Source organism: Sardina pilchardus, chromosome 6 (assembly GCF_963854185.1).
Source record: "Sardina pilchardus chromosome 6, fSarPil1.1, whole genome shotgun sequence".
Lineage (NCBI taxonomy): Eukaryota > Metazoa > Chordata > Actinopteri > Clupeiformes > Clupeidae > Sardina > Sardina pilchardus.
In genome coordinates this window covers 12,663,307-12,687,643 of record NC_084999.1, presented here as the reverse complement: position 1 = coordinate 12,687,643, position 24,337 = coordinate 12,663,307, and the positions used below count along the sequence as shown (strand labels likewise).

The 24,337-nt window shown below is 41.7% G+C and overlaps 2 protein-coding genes across 3 annotated transcripts; one reads left to right on the top strand and one right to left on the bottom strand.

Annotated features, from left to right (window-relative positions):
* The first annotated feature begins 1,127 nt into the window (after positions 1–1,127).
* cfap418 (cilia and flagella associated protein 418) lies at positions 1,128–9,201 on the top strand. 2 transcript variants are annotated; one of them, XR_009939643.1, is made up of 8 exons: positions 1,128–1,290; positions 1,869–1,986; positions 2,150–2,202; positions 2,301–2,366; positions 3,234–3,329; positions 4,607–4,831; positions 6,460–6,628; positions 8,476–9,201. XR_009939643.1 is itself a non-coding variant. In XM_062538491.1 (6 exons), exons 1-6 carry the CDS (start codon positions 1,163–1,165, stop codon positions 4,764–4,766), a joined length of 621 nt encoding a protein of 206 aa, XP_062394475.1. In that variant the 5' UTR covers positions 1,128–1,162; the 3' UTR covers positions 4,767–5,332. The 2 variants fall into 2 exon arrangements, 1 of the variants encoding a protein (XP_062394475.1); XM_062538491.1 differs by lacking the exons at positions 6,460–6,628; positions 8,476–9,201 and having other exon boundaries at positions 4,607–5,332.
* Positions 5,621–15,340, bottom strand: LOC134082634 (T-cell differentiation antigen CD6). Its single transcript, XM_062538490.1, has 14 exons — positions 15,149–15,340; positions 12,929–13,021; positions 10,800–11,090; positions 10,407–10,718; positions 8,968–9,030; positions 8,450–8,596; positions 8,043–8,162; positions 7,573–7,701; positions 7,396–7,467; positions 7,140–7,208; positions 6,814–6,891; positions 6,489–6,575; positions 6,288–6,392; positions 5,621–5,974 (listed from the first exon to the last, which is right to left on the bottom strand). Exons 1-14 carry the CDS (start codon positions 15,198–15,200, stop codon positions 5,823–5,825), a joined length of 1,770 nt encoding a protein of 589 aa, XP_062394474.1. The 5' UTR covers positions 15,201–15,340; the 3' UTR covers positions 5,621–5,822.
* Positions 15,341–24,337: the final 8,997 nt, after the last annotated feature.

The window sequence follows — 24,337 nt, the reverse complement described above, 5'->3', positions numbered from 1 at the left end:
CTTTGCAGCTATAACAGCTTCAACTCTTCTGGGAAGGCTTTCCACAAGGTTTACGAGTCTGTTTCTGGGAATTTTCAAAAATTCTTCCAGAAGCGCGTTTGTGAGGTCACACACTGATGGTGGACGAGGAGACTGGCTCTCAGTTTCCATTCTAATTCAAAGGTGTTCTGTTGAGTTAATTGTACCTATGATGTTTGATCCCAGGAACCTAAAAGGAATCCACATTGGACAACACTGTGTCGTTCTGAATGGCGAGGGGGGTGGGAGGGTGGGGGGACTTTGCCTAGAGTCCACTGTCATCTCCACAGTCTTCGCAGTGCTTCACCTCCTATCAGTAAGCAGACTCACCATCCTGGATCAAACCAATGACGGTGGTGTCATCTGCAGACTTCAGGAGTTTTACAGATGGGCTCTTTGAGGTGCAATCATTATAGTGTAGAGGGGGAAGAGCAGCAGAGAAAGGACACACCCCTGTGGGGCGCCTGTACTGATAGACCGACCAGACAGGCATGATGGTGTTGAAAGCCAAACTGAAGTTCACAAACAGGATCCTGGCATACGTCCCTGGGGACTCGAGGTGGTGCAGGATGAATTGCAGTCCCATATTGACGGCATCATCCACCGACCTGTTTGTAGGCAAACTGCAGGGGGTCCAGCAGGGGTCCTGTTATGTCCTTCAGATGGCACACCACCAGTCTTTCAAAAGATTTCTTGGACCACAGATGTCAGGGCAACAGGCCCATAGTCATTTAATCCTGTGATGGTGGATTTGGGGGGATTTGGGGGGACTGGGGTGATGGTGGAGCATCTGAAACAGGAGGGCATCAGATGTTCTGTGACAGATGCTCCACACTGAATCACAGCTCCAGGATTCATTGCAAAATGGAATAAATAAAAACATGGCAATTGCAAAGTGTTTGTCATTTCGATTAATTAGTTTCAATTCAATTAGCGTTGATTAAAATGAATAGCCTACAACATGAACAAAATTATGTGGCACAGACCAGCAGACATGGCGAGCGCTACAATGGAACGCTATCACACTACTATCAACAGCAGACGGCGATGCGAAACAAGTCCACTAGGTGTCAGGATTGACCCGCATTCTGAAGCTGGTCATGTGGCAAGTGGCAACAAAAGTTTCCATGCTTGTCCTCACGAAATGATGATGGCAGATGATCTGGACGAACTGCTCGACGAAGTGGAAGCAAAGTTTTGCCACGACATTTCATTACCACCAGGTCAACACAATGAAGTGGACCAGGCCTCCGAAGAACAAGACTTACCTCGGTAACGTTAACCCTGCAAATGTACAATTAACGTTAAGGTTACCTGCGCGAGTCATCTTGGGAAATTACCATCGATAACAAGCTGGGAATACGGTTGCTATGTAGTGCTACAGTGTAACGTTAACAGTGAACACTAAACTAGCATGTCCTGTCACAAAGTAGCCAACACAAGACACAAAAGCTAACTTGAAAATAAAACGTCACCGAATTTCTGTCTACACTGGCTAACCTGAACGCTAGCGTTATATCATGACCTGCCAGAGGCTAAGCTAAGCTAGTGGACTACAAAACTAGCTAGCCTCAAATTGATGAGTCTGGATAGTAATGTTGTTATAACAGTAAGTAACAGTGTAGTGTTAAAGTTTAAGCTTGCAGGCAAGATCTTTTGCGTGGAAGAATTAGCGTATGGTTATCGATCTTGCTGGTTTCAGATGAGTGGTTCGGTGTGGGTTCTTGTTCTGTTATTGTTTCCCAAACAATAAATCCTTAGGGTTAGCTAACGCGCTGATGGTTATTTCTAAAGTGAACAACCTAAGTACGAATTGAGGATATTTAATGATAACATTTCTTATTTTGAAGCAAAATCAAGCGGGACGCAACAAGAGATGAAAACGACGACATCGACATGCTGCTCGATGAGTTACTAGACGATGACAACAACGAAGATGATGTCAGAAACAGATCAACCAATTCTAAAGTAGGCTAATATTGACAAGACGTTAGCGTTTCCTTCGTTGTTGTCAACGTGATCATTTCTGTTTTCTAATGTCATAGCTACTTGGAGGATAAAGGATTGTTAGCAGCTATATCACCTTTGATACATGCTTCTTGCAGTGTCTAAAATCGTCCTTGTTTCTCAGGTTGGCAAAGCAGTCAGAAGTGGCCCCAAGGACCTAGTGACACAGAAAAGAAGGTAGGCTATGCCACTGATTTTCACGTACTGTATGGTATTAATGTAGCATGAATGCATTTCCTCATGTGGTGTCTGATCACAGTTCATATGTTTCACAGATGCTGTCCAGTGTTTGTTGGTGGCAGTACTATACCATCAGGTGTAGGAACAAGCAACTCACAAAGGTAGTTGATGCCTGTTCAGAAGAATGACCTTTTTAGCTTTGAGCACATGCTGACATTTACAGCTCCCTATGTGAAGTTCATTGCCTTAATATAGGGTGACCAGATGTCCTGGGTTTCAGGGGACAGTCCCGGTTTTTGGTTGCCAGACCCCGGGAAAATACAGAAAAACTACCTATGTCCCTGTTTTTTTAAGATCAAACTTGTTCACTCAGATTGATGGTCAAACTGATAATGTCCCCGTTTTTTCCATATTTTTGGGATTGTGTCCCCGGTTTTGTCACTTTACCTTAATAGCATGAAGACAGCGAATTAGACAGCAGTTGTCATTTATCCATTAATTCCAGGATCATCTCTGTGTCTGTTTGCATATTTCTCAAACACTTTGCCCAAATGATTTGACACCTACGAGTGTCTTGCTAAGGGCACAATTTTCGAGTTTCGACGTTGTTTGGATGAGAAATGTGAAAGATATCGTTAGAAAAACTGTTCATGGCTCTTGCCACTCCTCTCTCACTCTCCCGTATTTCTACACACTGGTGTCTTTTGGCGACATAGTCAGCAATGTTGTGCTGCTGTGTAGGCTACAGCAAAGGTTTTCTTTCAGATTTCCAGAACACTTTACTGTAGTGCATAATGCATGTCCTGGATGGCTAGTAGTGGGAATAGATGTGTGTTTATCGGACCTTCACATGACACCAAACCTAGTTGCTTGATGAAACCACCTCAATAATTGACAGATTGTTGCATAGTGTAGCATAAACTGAGATTGCCCATGCCCAGTAAGTTGTGATGAATAGCACAATATCTGACTGCATTTAGCTATAGGATGATCCTTATTGTCCTCCTTTCTTCTCTTCTGTGCCTTAGGGTATGTGACCAGCTCAGGTGCATCTCCTGTGATTTTCGAATCGCTTCATTTGATGATCACGAGTGGGACTCCACATGTGATTACCTCTTCTTTAGGTAAGATGGATGAATGGGTCCAATGTTGTCCTTCACAACCACCGTGATGATATCAGCTTTTCTCTTTCATCTTTCCACAGGAAAAGCAGTATTGATTTATATCCATTGCATAGTGTTACACGGTTGCTGCCACACACACGAGCAATACCATATTTTGACAAGCAACTTTTGATTTGAGACTTTCAGTAAAATTACATTTTTAGGTTGTGATCCAACCAGGGGGTCTAAATGCTCTGATATTAATAACAGTGTTGTGAGGCAATGAGTTTTTCTATTATTATTATTATTATTATTATTATTAGGTAATAATACCACATGCAGACATCCTTTCCACTCAGCAATAGGAGAGTTAGAGAAGTGATGGCTGTGCATGAATATCTTTACTGATAATAATGAAATGCCTTTTGTGAAATTGTGCATCTCACAGCGCATCTTTTTCAATGTCCCAGACTCGACAGGCTCAAGATTTAGATTCTATTTCTGGCGCCCTATCTTGCCTTCTTTATAAGGTGCAATAGCACTTTCCACATGCCTGCATCTCTTCATTGGCTTTGTTTAGTCTAGCCTCAGACACAGTGAATCACTCACACTGTGTTGTGGGTTAGGACTGTAAGTTGCAAGCCTGCTTCTTGCACTCCTGCACCAAGATGCAAAGCATCCTATATGTGTCATCAGTGAGTAGCTCACAGATGTAAAAAATGTAAAATGGTCCAGGTTAATTATTTCACACCGACAAACTGTTCGAAGTAGGTCCGAAAATAACGACGACATCAAGAAAGCCTGTGAAAGTGGTATGGCAAGTTCTATACCGTAATTTCCCTACTATTAGCCGCGGCTCATACATTGATTTTGCAAAATTTCTTCCGCTATGAGGTTAATACAGGGGGCCAGTTAATATGGTGTTAATATGGTTTTATTTATTTTTTGAACAGAAAGATTGGACAGTTAGGAAGACAAATAACCCTATTTAGAGGAACAACTCCATTGGTCTTGTCCATTGAGTACTTTGAGTACTTGAGTTTTTGTATTTATTGAAATGTTTTGGACAGCCACAACGAGGCCATGTCAGCTATTGTGTGTGTGTGTGTGTGTGTGTGTGTGTGTGTGTGTGTGTGTGTGTGTGTGTGTGTGTGTGTGTGTGTGTGTGTGTGTGTGTGTGTGTGTGTGTGTGTGTGTGTGTGAACACGTGTGTGTACGTGTGTGTGTGTATGTGTGCACGCTCAAAGGCACGTAAGCAGTGAAGAGAGTTTGATTAGGGTTTTTTTTGTAATCTCCAGGAATAATATGCCGGACTGCCACCGACTACGGGCCAAGCTGAGGAGACGTAGGGGAGCACGGGCATACGCATGCCAATGCAGTTGGCATTCAGCTGTGGCGCTCACAGATCTCAGGGACCAACCCCAGCTCAAATGGGTCTGCGGCAAGCACGATACGTGACATTCAACCCCCAAAAGAAGGCACAAGAATGTCAACACATCAAGTGTAGCATCATTTCAACACGGGTCTGTGTTTTTTTTTTTTTTTTTTGTCTTCTCTGTGCACTTTCATGTTTTCATGTGTTGGCAACATCAGATGTGTGTGTGTGTCTTTTCTGTCATTTTTTTTACCTATGTAGCAAAGAATTGTAGTGATTGGGCACAGTCTTTTTACCGTTGCGGTACGCTTGTGTTGTGTTCTTTTCTCATAGTTTCCATATATTTCTCAGTAAATTAAAGGCTTCTTTCTTCAAGAACAGCGACTGATTCAGCCTCAGTCTAATAATAGAGTATCATTAACACTGGCTTTGATGGCCGCTCATTACAAGGAAAAATGGAAACCGTTTGCCCCCTTCACTGAGAAAGGTGCGTGGAAAGGGACTACACACTGTATTGTCAGCTGTAATGATAAAAATGTTATACATTATAAGAATCGGAAGAGAGGAGACTCACTACATAGAGATACACTGTAAAGCATTCACAGTATTGTTACAAGATGATAATTATCGAGTATAGAGGATAGAGGGTACAGTATATTTTTGATTATTCCTTGCAATGCAGCAACTCCGCAAGAAGATGCTAAATTGCCAAAACGAGACCAAATAAGTTCTGAGATGCATCAGATATGTTTGATTGTATATGTTTTATTCACTGAGAACTGTGACTGTGTGTGAGTGTAGGTTTGTTTCAAGAATTTAAGTGTTACGTTTATGTTTTTTCAAACCTGTAATCTAATCTGGAAAAAACAAAGATAAATTGACTAGGTTTGTTTTTTGTATATATACTTTCTCTTCTTTCGTTGCATTAGTTGCATTGTGTGTGTGTGTGTGTGTGTGTGTGTGTGTGTGTGCATGCGTGCGTGCGTGTGTGGGAGAGAGAGTTTATGAGAGGTAAATAGAAAAACAGATGTGTCCGTATGACGGAGACCAAATAAATAACACTATCTATGGAACCTTGGCTGTGCTCTTCTTCCATTTTGTTGCAGCTGCTCCCGTAATCTTCAAATGTGCATAATAAGTTAAGGTGGCGGCGTTATGGCCACTTGGTCATAGTCGCTGTCTGAAGACGACTGATCTGCTGGGTCTTCGTGTGTTGGGCGGGAACAGTCTGCTTTGCTTACTGCCGGCACGTTCTCATAGGAATACCCCGAAGATGTGCTAGACGAGTCATCTAGAGAGAGATCCAAAAGATAATTTAGGATTCTTAAACTTAATTAATTTTAGGAAATGACCCATTTCAATCTTAAGGCCCTGTAAGAGTATGGCATTTCTTAATGTATTTTCATACTTTTATCATTTGACAGTGAGAGAAAATGAACATCACAGTTCTTAGTTACTTCCAAGAGCCTTAGGAGAGTCTGTCACTTCCTTGTGCGTTAACTGAATGTGCATTCAGTCCCTTGTTATAGTGGCTGCAGTATGTAGGGTACTAACAAGATTAACATGAAAGTAGAAATGTAATGTCAAAAGGATATTATACGGACCTTGATCACAGTGGCTTTCAGGGATATGACTACTGTAGTGATTGGATCCACTATAGTTTCCATTTGTAGGTAAGGACATTAGTTGTTCAGAGCTTCGCTGGCATTCTTGTGAAGAATAGCAAAACACGAAATCCCTAGTTAGATTGTTTTTTTGTTTTTGTTTTTAAACTAGGGACACATGGCACTTCTTACGGATCTCACCTGGATATGGAAGAGTCGACTCCCTGTGGAAGGCCACGTTTTGATAGTCTTCATCAGAGGATGAGCCACTCGACTCCAAAGACTCGGCTGTGTGCCAGAGAAGATAATTAATAGTGTTGCCAGACTGTCAGACTCAAACTGTGAGTCTTTTACCATTCAATTTGAAACATCCACTCAAAAGTATTGTGACAAATGTTTAATCATTTTGATGTGGATGTGCCGTTTAACTTTAAACAACTGGTACTAGTTTGACCAATTATTAGCAAAGTAGTGCTCAGCCATTACAATTTAATTGCCACAATTTTTCACGTTCATTCATACTCACTGCTTGCTGCCCTCTGCAAGTTGTGTGGGTCATGGGCAGATGGGAGGTTCTGTAAGTCATTGGGAGTCCAAGTATTCTCTATTTTTTAGAAACGAGCCAGTTAATTAGCAGTCGGTCAGATGTGTGAAATGTGAAACTCAAGTCAAAGTAATCATGAATCAACAAAGGCCAACACAGGGGCTTGAGATATACAGTATATATATATATATATATATATATATATATACAGTATAATTGGTCTGGACTGGATTAAATTGATATCCAGAGTGAAAGGCCAGTTTAAAAAAGATGGGACTCCAAGGTCAACAGTATGTGGGAAAACTGACCTGATTCTAAAAGATTTTGGATTTCTATGCCTGTGTTTTCATAGTCATCTCCGCTCTCCGAATCCGAGTCTGTAACATTGAAAGGAAAATCCACTGTGGTTGTTGGTGTGGTTCACTGTGACTGTTAGAGAGTGTGAACCTCTGTGTACTACACACACACACCATTGGCATTTCTTTAGTCAAATCTCTCGATGTGACCACACAAACTGAATAACTGTTTTTTCAGAAGGGAAACAGGAATGAATGAAAGGCTTACCGGCTCCTGGTTGATCATTCTCATTGATTATCTCCTTTGATACCGGGCCTGGGCTGTGTGGAGCCTCGGGAGCTTGAAGGGAAATAAATCACCTCAGCAACACTGTACTGGCCAAAGCCCCAGCCTCTCTTTCAAGCTCAAAATGCTTTGTATGCCCTTGATTGAATGGAGACCTACCGCTTGGCATCACAGCAAGAGGCTTTATGTAGTAATTCATCTCATCTGAGTCACAGGAGCTGGTGGAGGAGCTGTCGTCTGCTGATGGTGGCCGGCGGGCAACAGAGTATTTTGGAGTTGGAGGGTACACTACGGAATGAGAAATCATAGAGCTTGAAGCCTGTAGTGCGTTCAAACTTTGCAAGCAGAGGCCAAAGTTTGTGGCTACTGCCTTGTGGCTTGTCATTTTATATACAGTTTAAAGTGAGCAATAGACCATTTTTACACAAAAACTGTAAGTTTAAGAACTAAGAACAAAGTGTACCAGAAACCTTCACCTCTGTTTGTCAAATCTGAACAGACTTCAGACTTTGTGGTCTATATGCTACTCATCTCTCTTTTAAAGTAGGCCTATACTGGTCATGTGTAGCAAAAAATAAAACATTTGGGATAGTTAGTGAAGCCTATTCTGGTTCCTTCTAAGAACAGACCTTGACTTGGAGCGTCTTCTGTGGTGACTCTGAGCAGGTTGACATCAGGCTCTTCCTGCTCACTCCGTTCCCTTATAATGTTTGAGGTGGAACCATCGTATGTTTGATGGATCACACGTGCTATCGGGTGGAAAGAAAGTTCCTTTCAGCACATCAGAACCCACTGCTACGTCTAACATCAAGACAACGTATGCCGCAGGGTGTTCATTAGAACTATTTACGGTTACAGTATGATGCAATTGTGAGCAGATTATTGTGATGCAAGTGTGAGCAGATTTTCCTTCGACAGATGTCCTCATGATGCTATCATCACTTTTCACAAGACTTCACAACTCGAGTTTCGACTAATGGCTGTGTCTCAATCTCAAAGCAAACGAGGCCTCGCCACTAAAAAAACGGCATCTCACCTGTTCTGCTCTTTTGCCGCCTACAGAGTATGACATTGGAGGCCAGCACCAAGATCAGAGCCACTGACAGCACGATGCAGCCTGCTACTGCAGCTTGCAGTCCGCGTTGGGGTGCGGCCGCCTCCAGGGAGGCCGACGTGGCTGCACCTAGAAAGGACGGGAAAGGAAACCGCTTCTGCATTTGCACCATGCTGCAGATAGTGCTGTTGTAGAAGCACTTTCCCAGGCTGATGTGTTGTGTTGTGTTGTGTTGTGTTGTGTTGGCACTGAAAGACTGCAGTTTAGTTTCTGTTCTAGTAGTTTGCTGTCAGAAGTGTGAATGAATTGGAATGCCATAGAACTGAATTAATGAAACCCTACTTCAAAAGGATCAGAGTAGAGCATGTAGGGCAAATTAGCACATACGTATGATGAGTATGTTAATTATGGTGATCAGAAGCATGCTGAGTGAAGGGTAGGGCAGAGTGTTGGTATCGTTAGTGATTGTATACTGCATGGCATAGTAGGATAAAGGGTACCTGTGGTCCAGTTGGGTTGAGACTGCGTGGTATGCAGAAGGGAGAAGGGAGGCTGAAGGTCTCCTATGTGACAAAAAGGATTAGTGGTTCATGTGGCCCTCTAACAGATGTTGTTATGATTGCTTTTTCATTTTCCATTCAGTTTAGTTTACATTTTGTATTCATACTTGTCCATTATTTTGCTTTTGTCAGAACTCTTTCTACAAATAAATCTATGTTCATCTTTGTGCTTAACAAAAAAACTCTCTGCTATCAGTGATTTACACTTAAGCACGTCCAAATTGTTATTTCTGAGAACTACTGCAAGCCCAGATAAAAATGTATGGCTTTTGAACCATAAGCCCTTTAGAAGAGACCATCTGTTCGCTGACTTTAGAGTATTTGAATAATGAAAGTGTGGGGACCTAACTCTGAATATCAAATGCCCCAGGCTACCAGTCTCATCTTCAGACAGCTTGAAATGGCTGCATTCAATATTTATATTCATTCATTTCACAATAGCCTGACCTCAGCCACACTAAGGGGGACATACAGTAAGAGAGATCAGTGAACTGAGGCCAGGATGAACCATAGACTACAGTCTATGGGATGAACTAAATGCCAAATTCTGTCTGTGTTCTAATGATGCTCTGTAAAGGCATATCGGCCATCTCATGCAGACAGATAGCAGTCACACTACAGGCCCCCAGCAGTCAGATTCATTCATGGTCTCACCAGAGGGCCTACAAAAGCAGAGTTGAATCACGCACATCCAAGTTATTCGGGTGAAGGATCAACAATGTACGTTTCAAAGAAAAAGTGAAGATCCGCACATCAGAGGGCTCCCAATAAAGTTCCTTTTTTATTTATTAAGTAACGTTTCAGGCCCTGACGGCCCTTCTTCAAACAGAAGGACCTACCTGTCCACACCACCCCAGCATCCTGGAGGACCTACCTGTGCACACCACCCCAGCATCCCAAAGGACCTACAGTACCTGTGCACACCACCCCAGCATCCTGGAGGACCTACCTGTGCACACCACCCCAGCATCCCAAAGGACCTACAGTACCTGTGCACACCACCCCAGCATCCTGGAGGACCTACAGTACCTGTGCACACCACCCCAGCATCACCACCCCCAGCATCCTGGAGGACATACCTGTGCTGTGCACACCACCCCAGCATCACCACCCCCAGCATCCTAGAGGACCTACCTGTGCACACCACCCCAGCATCCCAAAGGACCTACAGTACCTGTGCACACCACCCCAGCATCCTGGAGGACCTACAGTACCTGTGCACACCACCCCAGCATCCCAAAGGACCTACAGTACCTGTGCACACCACCCCAGCATCCCAAAGGACCTACAGTACCTGTGCACACCACCCCAGCATCCCAAAGGACCTACCTGTGCACACCACCCCAGCATCACCACCCCCAGCATCCTAGAGGACCTACCTGTGCACACCACCCCAGCATCCTCTTTGTGGCCGCAGTCGTGGGCATGTTCAGTCCTGTTGGTCCTGCACTGCCACAGGTGTTGTTCCGTCCCCGTGCAGTTCAGCTCGTCCAGGTGAATGGGACCGGAACCAGGCGGGAAGCCCCTCCCCTCTCCGGTGACCTCACGGGCCCACCCACAGCCCAGCTGGGCGCACACTACGTGTCCGGCCGCCAAGTTCCACCCGTCGTCGCACACCGTGCCCCACGTTCCGTTGCTGAACACCTCCACGCGGCCCTGGCAACGGTCGGTGCCGTTGGCCAATCGGATAGCTGAGGGGATAAATGAGATCGTAACGAGGACGTAACGTGCGACCGGTGTCATTTTTGTGCTTTGATGAGGCGCATACTCACAACAGTGTATCTCAGTGATGTACAAACAGGTGCCACTGGTGCTCTCGTTGCATTTGAGACGCTCGGGTGTTTCCAACACGCAGTCCGTGGCACAGGTGCTGTTGAGTGCCGCTGTGGTTGCGTTTTGCCTGACCTCATAAACGTCCCCACAGCCCAGGTGTTTGCATATGCGCTGGGCTACAGTGCTGCGGTTGGCCAGGCTGAGGTCAGCCGGCACCCATCTGTGTGTGTTAGTGAGAGTCATCACCACCCCGGCACAGGTGCCAGACAGATTGAACTGGCCGGGTTCACCTGAATATGGAAACAAGTTTGTTAGAGTAGCATTTCACACAGAAAATTGCACCATACAGAGCTGCTGATAATGAGGGGAAATATTAGACCTAGTGGAAAATAGTATATCTTTGTGCGGTGGTGATGTTTTAATGTTCAGGTGTACAGTACACACACAGCGAGTGCCCCTCTGCGGTGAGCCAATATTTGAGTGTGTACGCACAAACACGCCAGTGTGAAACAGCACGAGCAGCACAGCGGAGCGCAAGAGCCACATCCCGTGACTCACTTCCTGTGGAAATGTCAAGTTGTGGCAGCGTTGAAGGAGGACACCCGAGGAAAGCAAAAAAGAAAACTTTTTTTAGACGCTCCGCCACCAAACATTTTTTTTTTTTTTAATGTGGTGCGGTTGTGCTGAGGTAGGGGGGATGTTCTCAGATTTGTAGTAGAGCAAAACATTACATCTGTTTTAGAAACTGCACATAGAAACTCAGTAGCTTTTAGTGCCAGGAGAAGAGACTATATTGTCTCTGGCATTTTGGATAGAGGACTCTGGAGGACGAAGCAGCAGTCACGAGTTGCACAAGTAATGATTTCATTTTCAAATCGATTTATTTCTGAGTTTGCAAAGTATCTTAACTGTGTGTGTGTGTGTGTGTGTGTGTGTGTGTACGTGTGCGTGTTTCTTTTCTCTACTTTTTAATATATATTTTGGGGGGGGGTTTATGCCTTTACTCTGATAGGACAGTAAAGAGAGATACAGAAAGCAAGTGGGAGAGAGAGAGATGGGGGTGGGATCAGGAGATAATCTGAGATTGGACTTGAACCCGGGTCCCCGTGGGCTTGTGGACCCAAATGTGTGATATGGGCCAAAGGGCCCAGTGTGTGTGTGCGTGTGCGTGTGCGTGTGCGTGTGCGTGTGCGTGTGCATGTGTGTGTGCGTGTGTGTGTGTCAGTGTTGTAACTGTAGTTTGGTGATGGCAGCCGTCAGTGTATTCAACGATTGACGGTTAGTTAGCCTACGGTAGAATAGAGCTAGTGGCGGCATTAGCACATTTCTCTACCTAATTAAAGAATAAAGTGTGTGTGTGTGTGTGTGTGTGTGTGTGTATATGTGTGTGTGTGTGTGTGTGTGTGTGTGTGTGTGTGTGTGTGTGTGTGTGTGTGTGTGTGTGTGTGTGTGCTTGTGTGTCAGTGTTGTAACTAGTTTGGTGTTGGCAGCTTTCAGTATATTCACAATTGATGGTTAGAATCCATAGAATAGAGCTAGACCCGTCTTCAGCAATTTTCTCTCTACCTAATTAAAGACTAAGTGTGTGTGTGTGTGTGTGTGTGTGTGTGTGTGTGTGTGCGTGCAAGCAAGGTCATTCTCAGAATCTGACTGAAGTGTGAGAGTGAGTGAGTGTGTGTGGGTATATAAGAACTATACATAACCATTTCAGCCTGGAATGTGCAACTTTGGAAAACTTTGTAAATCCATGCAAATTCAACAACTTTCTGTAATTTTCTCTTATTGCCACAAATATCTCAATTTTTGAGAATTCCTTCCGCACTTCTGTTGTTTTTGGCTACCACAATCGCAACAAACCCTTGAAGAGTAATAACTGTAAATTGAAAATTGAAATGTTATTGATGATTGAAAAAAACCCTACAAAATCATACCAATGTTTACTTCTGTCAACAACATTCACAAAAAACCCACGCCATACCTCAATGAGATTGATTTAACAAATGGGCTAAGATAAACTTGGCCTACCATTCATTGTCGATATCCACATATTTATCTCCCAATATTGTTTCAGAATTCAAGTCACACTGTGCTTGCAAAGTTAAAATCATACGAAACAAAAACCACCCACCGGCATCAGCAGGCAGGGGCTTCCTGTGATACCCCAATGGCTTCGACATGTCAGTGTTGTTCACCTCGACTGGATAACTTGTGTTTCGAAGAGCTGAGTGAGAAAAGAAGAGATTGTGTTAGCAGTAACTCGGGGGAATATCAGATATGATATTCATAGACAATGGTCCGCACACGATTGAAAAACAGCATTTAAAGATTCGATCGTGTCTGGACCATTGTATTATGACCTTTGTGAGATGCGTTTATCAGTCACTCCTTTTCAGCACAGCATTTGCCCTTGATGCTTCTGACTGAAAAGGAGTGCTGGGCAAGGCCTTATGGGTCAAGCAGGCCATCACTGAATACAGATGGGTTTGCGAGAGTTTAGCATTTTTCTGAAGGGCAAAATGGGGGAATACTCACAATGGCCGTATACTTGCTTTAAAAAAGAGGGACTTCAGCAATTGATCTAATTTTGTTCTTGAAAGTACCGAGCTAGTTAGGTAACAGACAAAAACGTACTGTACCAGAAATAGCATCAGTAACACTGCTAAAAGGATGCTGATTTGTTAAATTATGCCTTTCATGGATGCAATTGCCAACGTCTTGCAATAAAAGTTGGTTAATTTTTTGCAGGTTGTCCAACCTAGAACACGAAACATGTTTAAACATATTAAATGTGGCATAACTATATAACCTCCAAATTAATTCAACTTTGTATTTTACCATGCAGTTAAAAAACATTCCCTTTTAAAATCCTGTACTATTTTTAACCCCATTAATGTAATTCATATGATTATGAGATAATAAACACTACAAACGCGTATGTATGTGTGTGTGTGTGTGTGTGTGTGTGTGTGTGTGTGTGTGTGTGTGTGTGTATACAGTATATGTATATATATATATATATATATATATATATATATATATATATACATACTGTATATAGTAGGCTATACAGAACTATATACTATACTCCTTATTTATTTATTTATTTATTGTTTCAGTTCAATTATTGTTCTGTTCTTGTTCATAACCTGACAATAATGAGTTACAGTTTACAGCAACATGATGTTCATTCATCTTAAAATAATGTTTTTAAACTCATTCTGGTGGCACACTGGCAACAATAAAATGGACATTGCCAAAGCACATATGGGTTGCTTGGCGATATGCCATGAAAGGCTGTTGCTATAGGAGAATAATGAGTTTTAGCGCTAAATCAGTATCGAGTGCATTGAAAGTTGATGAAAAGGGAATTCCTCCATTGTGTTACTTTAACAGAGATGATAGGAATGTAATTCTCATGTAGAATGTATAAGGCCGCTGATGCTTCCTGGTCAGGCCATGAGCTCATAACTGACTAAAATGCGGAAAGGATAGATCAACAGATAAATTACTTAAAAATGGGTCATTTGATTTCAGACAAGCAAAATATCGACAAGCCCAACATAGGCCTGAATATATTCACAAATTATTTTTTGTGTGACTATTTGTTTGTTTTTCACAAAGTTAAACATTCCTATTCTTATGTTTTGAATGCAAACCAAAACAATGAGTGATTATTACTGGAGATGTAAAGCGTAATAGTTTTTTCTAGGAAGCAGCAAAGCAAGTGTATCATCTGAAGCTATAAGAAAGTACAACCTAATGAATCCACACACTCAGAAACATTACTTAAGAAGATTTGATAACACAATGATATCACCAGACCAAAATAAATAACACCACATCAAAATAGATAACACCACTCCAAACGACCATTACTAATTGCTTAAAAAGTGGTTGATTACATGGCTGAAAAACACTAATTTGACATTCAGAAATAGAGCATTGACATTTTATATCTACATGCACTATTGTCTCTTACACTCTGACCTGACAAGAGTGTTGAAGGCTCAGTTTAACTCTGACTCTAACTCTAACTATAGATGGAAGTGTTAAGTTTAATTCATGCTGTGACTGTGATTCCGGTGATTTGATGTTTCGGTGCCTGTAGGGTCAGATAGTATAAGGTAAGGTTTAACATTTAGTTGTAAGGCATTGGTAAGATAAGATGTTGGTGAAAATAAGTTGAAAACTCTTTTGTGAAGTGCGGAATGGACTTAAAGGCTCTGTACATGTATGGTATACAGTATGTTAATCCATTAACCCATGGTCGTCTTTGCTATGCAGCACACTAGCGAAGCTGTCTGACTGACTGAAGTTCACCCATGAGAATCTTAGAAAATGCTGTTACCTTGAAAGACGCCCAAAACTTGTAGTAGAACGACAGCTGTCAGCAGTTCCATTTCTTTCAGCCTCGTCCCACTTCATAAAAATGGCCTCTCTGATCTTCTTCACTTCTTAGTTCTGTGATACCTTATCTGTCATTGCATGGTGAGCAAATGTGTGACCGTGCACACTCTCTCTCACACACACAGGCACACACTCTCTCATACTCACTCTCTCTCTCTCTGCATCTGCAGTCTGCATGGTGTGGTTTTCACTCCGGGGTTTTCACACATTTTCGTATCAAACACACAATCACTCAACCATCAGCGTCTGCTGAAAGGGTCAAGATAGATTCATAACTGAAATGGGTCCAAACATTGAGCATGTTTTAAAATAGTGATGGGTAATATATTTAAACAACATTATGCTGAAATGTGCTACTTGTTTATTGGTTTTAGTCAGTTGGTTTTTGCCTTCATCTTCAAATAATGTTTGAAAATTATATTTGTGTTTATTTTCTAATCATGATCATGTGACGGCAGACAAAAATGAATGCTGTTCTCAGAAGCCACCCAGGCAATGCTCTCTCTGTGTTGTAGCCCGTTGTCAGAATCATAAATATTGTGAAAATATAAGAAAACCTGATGATGCCAACTATATCACCAAAGTAGCGTTAGTCACATGTTCATGTGTTGTTGGTGTTTGCAAAAGTTTTGTGCAGGTTTTGGTAGTTAACTTGTTACTAGTATACACTGGATGAAGACCCAGTGTGTGAGTATTTGTCATAGTGTGTGAGTGTGTTTAAGTATATGTGTGTGTGTGTGTGTGTGTGTGTGTGAGAGAGAGAGAGAGAGAGAGAGAGAGAGACAGACAGACAGACAGAGAGAGAGAGAGTATGATGTCCAGTATCATCTAGTTCTTTTCCCGCAGGCCATTGTGGGGTTATTCCAGAAATCAACTTGCATGTTGCATGACCGATATAGCCCTGCCATTTCCTTTGCTATCCTAATTAAATATCCACATTACTTTTACAAATAAAAAAAATATATACATATATATATATATATATATATATATATATATATATATGTGTGTCTCAGCCTTTTTAAGCTTCCAAAAACATACAGTAGGATAGTTGTTCTCTTCATGCTAACATACAGGCAACTCTGCTGCTTGCACTTATTTCCTGACATTTCATGAGAGGGCGTTGCGGTGACTGATCCTTGTGCTGATTAGCAACAGGCTGAATGCAATGATACAATGAAAGCAGAAGCAGTGGCTCAGCTAACATTTGCAGCTTCAACAGTGGAGGGCACTGTTGTCCTTTCTGCCTATATATATATATATATATATATATATATATATATATATAGTATAATATAATTTCCATTTTTCAACCTTCGATAGAGTTCTGTTGATAATAAAAGCATGTCAGTTAGATTTAGAACTCTGAGGTAGCAATCGTGTTTGAGTTGAGGTGTTCAATAAAGTACCAGGACATGTTGATTAGAAACAGGATAGCTGTGAACATATAACCTGCTATTCTGTGATGGTGGTGATGGCCATGTAACACACATGGCGGGGGGGCTTCTGTTATTTTTGCTTGTTCTCAGCTCTCTCTGTGTATTTATCTGGCACCTGATAAAGTAGCTTTGTGGAGTCCCCCATTTGCCATGTTGTTTACTGATAGGGATGCTTTTTGTTTTGAGTCCAGCTCCTACAGCACATTGCTTGCCATAACAAAAAGGTAATTTGATGGACTGACGTCAGACAAATCTAACTGAGGTGTGTTCAGCCACACATACAGAAAGAGACACTGATTGTAAATAAGTGTGTGTTTGGCATGTGTGCAGCTGTTGGATCCTCGCTGCCTGTGACAATAATAATAGGAGACTTGAATGGTTTTCAGACCACTGAAATTGCTCACTGCATGACCACAGAGGTATAAATTGGCAATAGGATCAGCTGTGTCTACTCGCATTACAGATGACAGTGGGAGGTTTTGCTGTCTCACAAATCCAATTACAATTTGCATTAATGGGCAAAGGTGTGAGGATCATCTGCAAGAAATTATTCAACTTTCCCTAGGTAGACCTCTCATACAGTAACGTGATCTAACCTTCCCTCACACCTCTCATAACCTGATCTAACCAAACCCACAAATACTGGACCAGTTCAAATACTGTAGAAGAAGTTGTTCAGCCTTCCCTCAGCTGGACCTCTCATAACCTGATCTAACCAAATAATCGTTACTGGATCCGCTAAATGAAGATTTGAATAAAGTCTTGTTTTCTCCAGGCTTCTAAATGACATGGTCATCAAATACATCCAGAGATGTCAGCATAACTGATTTGCTACATCACTTTTTTACATCAGGGTTTTATCTATCTATCTATCTATCTACCTATCTACTGTATCTATATCTATCTATCTATTGCATGTCTGTCTCTCTGTCTGTGTTTCCTTTGTGAATATCTTGCTCCGCACAGAATGTTCGGTCACCCAGGATCTTAGGTTACATTACGAATGGCTCACTACCATTCACAAAACATTATGTCCCTTTTTGAACATTGATTTTACATCGGAAGGTTCAAAGCCATGAAGATTTGCTCAGATTCTACTACCCACAAGGCAAACAGGTCTTTGGCCATTATGTATTTTGAAGGTTAATAAATGCTGTCTGAATAAATACAGATTTCTCACTCGCTTTGGTGTATTTATTGATTTGGCTTGTTAGTATATTTCTCAAAACAATTAGTGCAAACTGCACCATATAGTGGATAACCTGCAAAAGCGCATATCTATCTCTACACAAAATTCTCTGTGTAAGCCTCATAAAGCAGATGCCAACAATCAAAATGACATGTCATGACACCATAATTTATGTCAAGTCTAACTGTTTTATCATGTTGTCAGTTGTTTACTCTGTTAGTATTTTCTATTTCAAAGCTACAAAGTCACAAAGCTAAATGATTGTGTGTTGATTGCAAAACTGTTTAATACTGTAGTTTTTACTGTTGACAGAAATTGTGACTATAAAGAAAACCAAGGCGTTTCCAGCATTGTTGAAATGAAATATGACCATTATACTGTAAAACACCCCTGCTGTGCACCACTGTACATCGTTCTGTACATGCTGATGTTCCTGTCTGTCAGGTCACATACTGGCCTGTATAACAGGCCATAAACAATATGAGATAAATAACTTTCTTTCAACAGCGAAAACTGTATTGTATTTTACATGGGGATAACTGTCCCTCTCGCTACTAACTGTGTTGCCAAGGCATAGGTATATGCTAAACAGACAGCTACTTCAACACATTTGCATGTAATGACACTAGCGATGAATTAAGGCCAATTTATGAGGACTATTCAGGTAATCAGTATAGTGCGTTTTGACCAACATGTTATTAGCCAAACACAAAATCAGTTGCATGGATGTACAAAAGCATTGCTATCTGTTCAAAATGGGGAGAATTTGCTTCAGTGATGCACACTGTACATGAGATAAGATTATGTGGCGTCTGGATAAATCGTTTTGAGAATTACCATTCTGGTTTGAGAATTGAGAAATGTGCCAACTGTAAATGGGTGCTGTTGTATTCGGACAAACACACACACACACACACACACACACACACACACACACACACACACACACACACACACACACACAAACACACACACACACACACACACACACACACACACACACACATACACACAGTACATGCACAAAAACACACATTTTTAATAATCTGGATTCCTGGTTTTAGCTGCGTTTCCACATTGTCTTATTCTGTTCCTTGAACAGAGAGTTGACCAACTGTCATTTGTGCTGCAGGCTATACTGCAACTCTGCAGGAAATCAGAATGACTTCCTGAGTCTGAGATATGTTTATTTCATTCCTTCATAACAGTTTTAAGATCATGCATTCAAATGTGTGTATGTACAACACCATTCTTTCTTCATTCGTTTCTGTGGCCGTTTTTGATTCAATCACCAACAAACATACCGAGCCAACGCACATGCCCTTGATGCAGGCACTAACACCTAACACTCTAGAGACACAGTGGCAATATTTCACACATTTCAGAGTCACTTCAGACAATCTGACCTCAAGTAGTCTGTGAGTACCATTGACTTGCCTTTTCAGCACAGCAGCCTCTAAAAACTGTTTCACAGCTCATTTCACTGACCTTCCTCAAAAGCGAAAATCTGGCACAAGTTTTGTGCATGACTTTGCTACAAAGCATAGCACCTTTCTCCACAGATCTTGTGTGTGCCCTTGTCAACCATGTTCCCTTACCTCTGCATACACATACTGTAACTGTCCTCAGAACAGGGAGTAAATAACTTGAAGTAAAGCATGCGAGTTTTGAGTTTTGAGTGTCAAAGCCAGTTAATGAGATAGACGAGTGTTTGGATTGTAGCTAAGGCTGAGGCTTAGCCTACGTCTTGTTTGTCATACAGTACACACTTTAAGAGCTGCTTGAGGGTGCGGCCTGAATCTTCCACCTCTACCTTGTCCTGTTTGTTTACTGACCAACATCAAACCATGACAAAATAATGAGTCTATATATATACGTGTAGTAGAGAGCCTATGAATCACACTGACCTCCAGTTGACCTAGTTTCTAGCATTACACATTCAACACAAATCTTTTTTTCTCCAGTTTTGAGCAGCTGGTATTTGGCCCTTTTTTATAAACAGATAATTGTACCCACGTGTCCTCCATCACTACTGATATTGTGTAGACCCTGACCTATACATATGAATGTAAATATAAAGTTACATTACAGTACATAGGGAGACAAGTTGACGAGGAGTAAGTCAGGTCAAGTCAAGTTTATTCCTGCACAGAGGTCAATCAATGTGCTTTACATAAATAAAAGCAAATAATAACAAATAAAAGCATATATGGGTAATAGAGTAAGTTCATCAACAACTTACACCCCTGACATAAGATTAAAGTTAAGGATATAGAGAAACAATAATGGATCTCTCTCTCAGAAACAGACAGAAAGAGAACATGGGGTCTCCCCCCACCCTGTGAAATCTGGGTGCAAGGTCTTCTCTCCACCTTGAGGAACAAGACTCAGTTTTGAGAGGATGTGGTTTGGTGTGTCAGAGTTCCCAAGAACGAGGCCTCCCTTTCACAGACACCCATGGCGTCCTGTCTTCTGCTCCTAGAGAAATCCACACCAAGAGAGTCAGAGAGGGTGACTCACTGTCAGTTCACTTTGCTCTCTCTCTCTCTCTCTCTCTCTCTCTCTCTCTCTCTCTCAGCTTCTCACTGATATTCACAAGCTACAGAGAAATCAAGGGGGTACGTAACGTCTGTAAGAGGTTCGTCTGTGCAGACACAGGCTTGGGTCTACATAAGGTTTGGGTCTAATTCATTATGTAGTTATAACCTGCTCAATCAAATCTTCTTTATTGCATTTATAAGGGCTGTATCTGCAATCTGTGTAAGATATACTGTATAATTTATTTGGTGTCAATCCTTTAACTGCAATTCAACTATATTAGTAGTGGTTACTTGTCATTTCTGCCTGCTATATCATATTTCATTTGTACAGATTGTATAATATTTTACATATGTTTTGTCTATTTCTATACTCCCCCCGACACATGGGAAATCACTGCTCTGACCACCCTCTGGTAATTGTATGCTCCTCCTCAAGCAAATTATACACAAGCAATTTATGCTCTGAATGCACATGGCTGTAAATAACTGGGTATTGAATATTTTAGCAGCAGGTTGTTGTCAACAAGCTTTTTTTCTCTCTCTCTCACCTCGACTGTGTGATCACAGACTTCACTCCTCTGGGAAAGACAATCTAATTGTGGCGAGGATAAATATTTTGATAAGAATTGCTTATCCGTTGAGAATCATTCTGACACCAATTGGATTCTGCCTTCATTACCTGGTGGACCATATGATGTTGCAACCGCCTTTCCCTCCCCTCTCCAAATATATGCACATGTGCCTCTGGCTCCACTAAGTGCTTTTATTTCTATGCATTATTATTCTTTTAATGTGTTAATATAATGTGTGTGAACATGATGTGTGACTATGTGTGACGTGTCATTGCCTTTCATGTTTTAACTCATAGCCTGTATGTATGCTTATTCAGCCTCTGCACACCTGTACATTTCAATTTAGATGTGAAATCAATCAAATAAATAACCGAATTGCTGTCTATGGCGCACTGTGTGATTGAGTAGGTCTAACAGGTAAAGATGCAAATACCATACCATATAAATTAAGGATTAGAGGCAGGCAAAGCATGATCTGTGGCAAATCCATTTTTTTCCCTTTAAATAATTACCTGTCTTTCATACATAAAAGAAGCTGCCATGCTGGAAAAGACTGTAATCAAAGAGTAAAATGTATTTTTTTGCACGTACAGCCTCGTGCAGAGCGTAATTCGGATCTGTTTCAAAGCCATCAGCCTGTGACAGTGCAGTAACTGGGACTGTGTGGTATTAAAATCAAGAGTCAAGTCTCTTACGCACAAGGCTTACCGGTAGTTAGCTCACAGTCATTCTGTCCGGTGAGAAAGTCAACATGAATGGATTTGCGCAGGTCTGACAGTAGGAGTCTGACATGAATGTGCTGGTGGAGTCTCGTGAACTAGCTGCAGTCCGGCCTGTTTGTCTGCTTACACTATGATTACAGCGCTTCATCTGCAGTGCTATATGATGCGTCAACAGCAATTGGCCAAGAAAATGTCAGCATTCTATTACAGCAAACTGGGTCTCAATTTGTGGCCAGGGGTTGATGGTGTTGTTTGTACTGTATAACAATTTTTTCACAGAATGCACACCAGAACAATAAGGTACGTCTTACCTATTGCTGAGGTTCCGTAGAGATACAATCCAAATACATAAAACAGGTTTGAGTTCTCAGCAGTGGGTGAGCTGGCTGAAATCCCTGCATAGTCTATTTTAGTAGCAGAAACCAACGCACACACCAGTGGATTTTTACAAGGTGCTGGTCACAGGATGCGCAGTCATAGATAAACTGGGGGCACACTCTTTTTCTGATGCCAGTTTCGAAAAACGTTTCGGCCTGAAGCCTTGAAGTTGAATCCCTGCACACCAATACCAGTAGGCTAGTATTGCAGGCCTGAACCACTTCCTGTGAATTATGCTAAGCTAGGCTAACAGTGTGAGACTGAGTTATTGCACTCAAAGAGAAGAGTATAGGCTATGTGTCCTCTTAAGCCTACCCAACAAGATTTGGGAAAGATTCTTGAAAGATTGTAGTCTTTTGAGTAGGCCTAAAGCTTGAATGAGGGGCATTAGGTAAAAGACTAACTAAAGCTTTACTCAAAAGACTACAATCTTTCAATAACCTTTCCCAAATCTTGTCAGTGTAAGGTAGGCTTTAAATAAGCTAAATTCCCAGTCAGACATTGAACTGAGCAGTTCCATGCTGCTAGGGGGTGATGGGGAGGCAGGGGCTGTCAGTGTTTAATGTGCCTGGGTGAGTAATTAGTGTCAGTACAAACGAGATGGATCATTTTAATGTTGCCTACTCGTGAACTTGTGTCTCTTCTTTAGAAAAGAGCCACCAGCTGCTACCACTACTTTATACCACTATAGATGCAATTGGCTAATTCCAAACACAACCTACAATTTCCCGGAAGCGGAGGCTACAGTATACCCTTCTCATTAAATTCAACGTGCATAATGCAGAGGGCCATAATCTAATGCAATTTTAGACCACAAGGAACTTATGCAATCGCAATTTTAGACCATAAGGCAGGGCTATTCAATTAGTTTGTAATAGGGGCCAGTTCATGAAAAGTATCACAACTGAGGGGCCGGAGAAATACCGCTTGAAATATGAGTAGCCTAATTACGTACAAATGTAGATACAATAAACTGCAACAGCACCGATATGGGTGTTCAAATGTTGCATTTTGTAAATGCATAATATCAGAGCCCGTCCCTTATTAGACATTCTCTGATAGGCCTAATATCGTTTTTTGGTGGTTATTTGTGTTTTGGGAATATTTCTGCCACAGGCCCAGACTACCACAATGGTAGGCCAACATTGGGAAGGTGACACTGGATCTATATTGCTAATATGTTGCATTTTGTAAAAGCATAATTATTTTGTGGTTATTTTGTTGTATTTGTGTTTTGGGAATATTTCTGCCACAGGCCCAGCTGACTACCACAGTGGTAGGCATTGGGAAGGTGACACGGCATCTGCATTGCTATGGCTAATATGAAATCTGTGGTAACATTAACAGCAATGGAATCTGAGCTTTGCGCAGTAACTGCTAGGTCCATACAATTTCCAATGGGCACAAACAGGTTTCAAACAGTATTTAAATGAATTAAATGTGCGTAATCGGTCGCATATGTAACTCTTCTCAACATACATTTAACGTTCCCACCATTTAAATTGGATGAAAGTGTTCACAAATCAATGTTACTTACAGTGGACTTGACATCAAGGCGATGGACGTGTATTAGTTTCACACTGAAACTATTTGCGTGGTGCAACCTGTTAAAATGTTAGTAGCTTATAATACTCCAACGTAGTGGCAATTTACGTTGAAACTAAGCTAACTTATGTTCAACTCGGTCAAAACGTTACGTACAATTGGCTGAGGTGCAGTGGCTGCAGGACTTCAGAGCGAGTGAGAGCATGCAACAGAACTGATGCCACCAAAGTTAAACTTTTAAGCCGACTCCTATTTGCTCCAATAGCTACATTACGAGTGGCGAATGTTTTCGCGAGGATCTGCTTGGACTGGAGAGGCACACTACCGGTGAGATTTCATGCACCAAAAATGCTTCATGCTTTGAGGAAAACAGCTTGGATTTGGCGCACGTCAACATGTTGGTGACGCTGCGTAAAAACGAAGCAAGGCACCTCTTTGTATAATATCCAGTAACAAAGTATAGCCTACAACGGCAACGCACCACACAGAACATTATTTATAGGCGCTACTCGCAGTGTAGCCTATCACTGCACCTCCATTATCGTGTTTTCCACCAGCTATTTACGTCTCTACCGATCATAAGGATTTGCTTATATGTAACATCAGCTAACACTTCAAGGGCCACTACAAAGTATCTCGGGGGCCGGATCCGGCCCGCGGGCCGCTAATTGAAGAGCCCTGCCATAAGGTCTACTTTCAGGTTTTGCTTAAAAAAAAATAATAATAATAATAAAAAACAACAACA

Bases quoted from the DNA above. Each gene is read 5' to 3' on its own strand.
- cfap418 (XM_062538491.1), top strand. From the start codon at position 1,163: ATGATGATGGCAGATGATCTGGACGAACTGCTCGACGAAGTGGAAGCA. The intron at 1,291-1,868 runs GTAACGTTAACC...CTTATTTTGAAG, and splicing joins GAAGAACAAGACTTACCTCG to CAAAATCAAGCGGGACGCAA. The intron at 1,987-2,149 runs GTAGGCTAATAT...CTTGTTTCTCAG, and splicing joins ACAGATCAACCAATTCTAAA to GTTGGCAAAGCAGTCAGAAG.
- LOC134082634 (XM_062538490.1), bottom strand. From the start codon at position 15,200: ATGGAACTGCTGACAGCTGTCGTTCTACTACAAGTTTTGGGCGTCTTT. The intron at 7,209-7,395 runs GTAAGCCTTTCA...TCAATGTTACAG, and splicing joins GAATGATCAACCAGGAGCCG to ACTCGGATTCGGAGAGCGGA. The intron at 6,576-6,813 runs GTGAGTATGAAT...TCTGGCACACAG, and splicing joins CTTGCAGAGGGCAGCAAGCA to CCGAGTCTTTGGAGTCGAGT.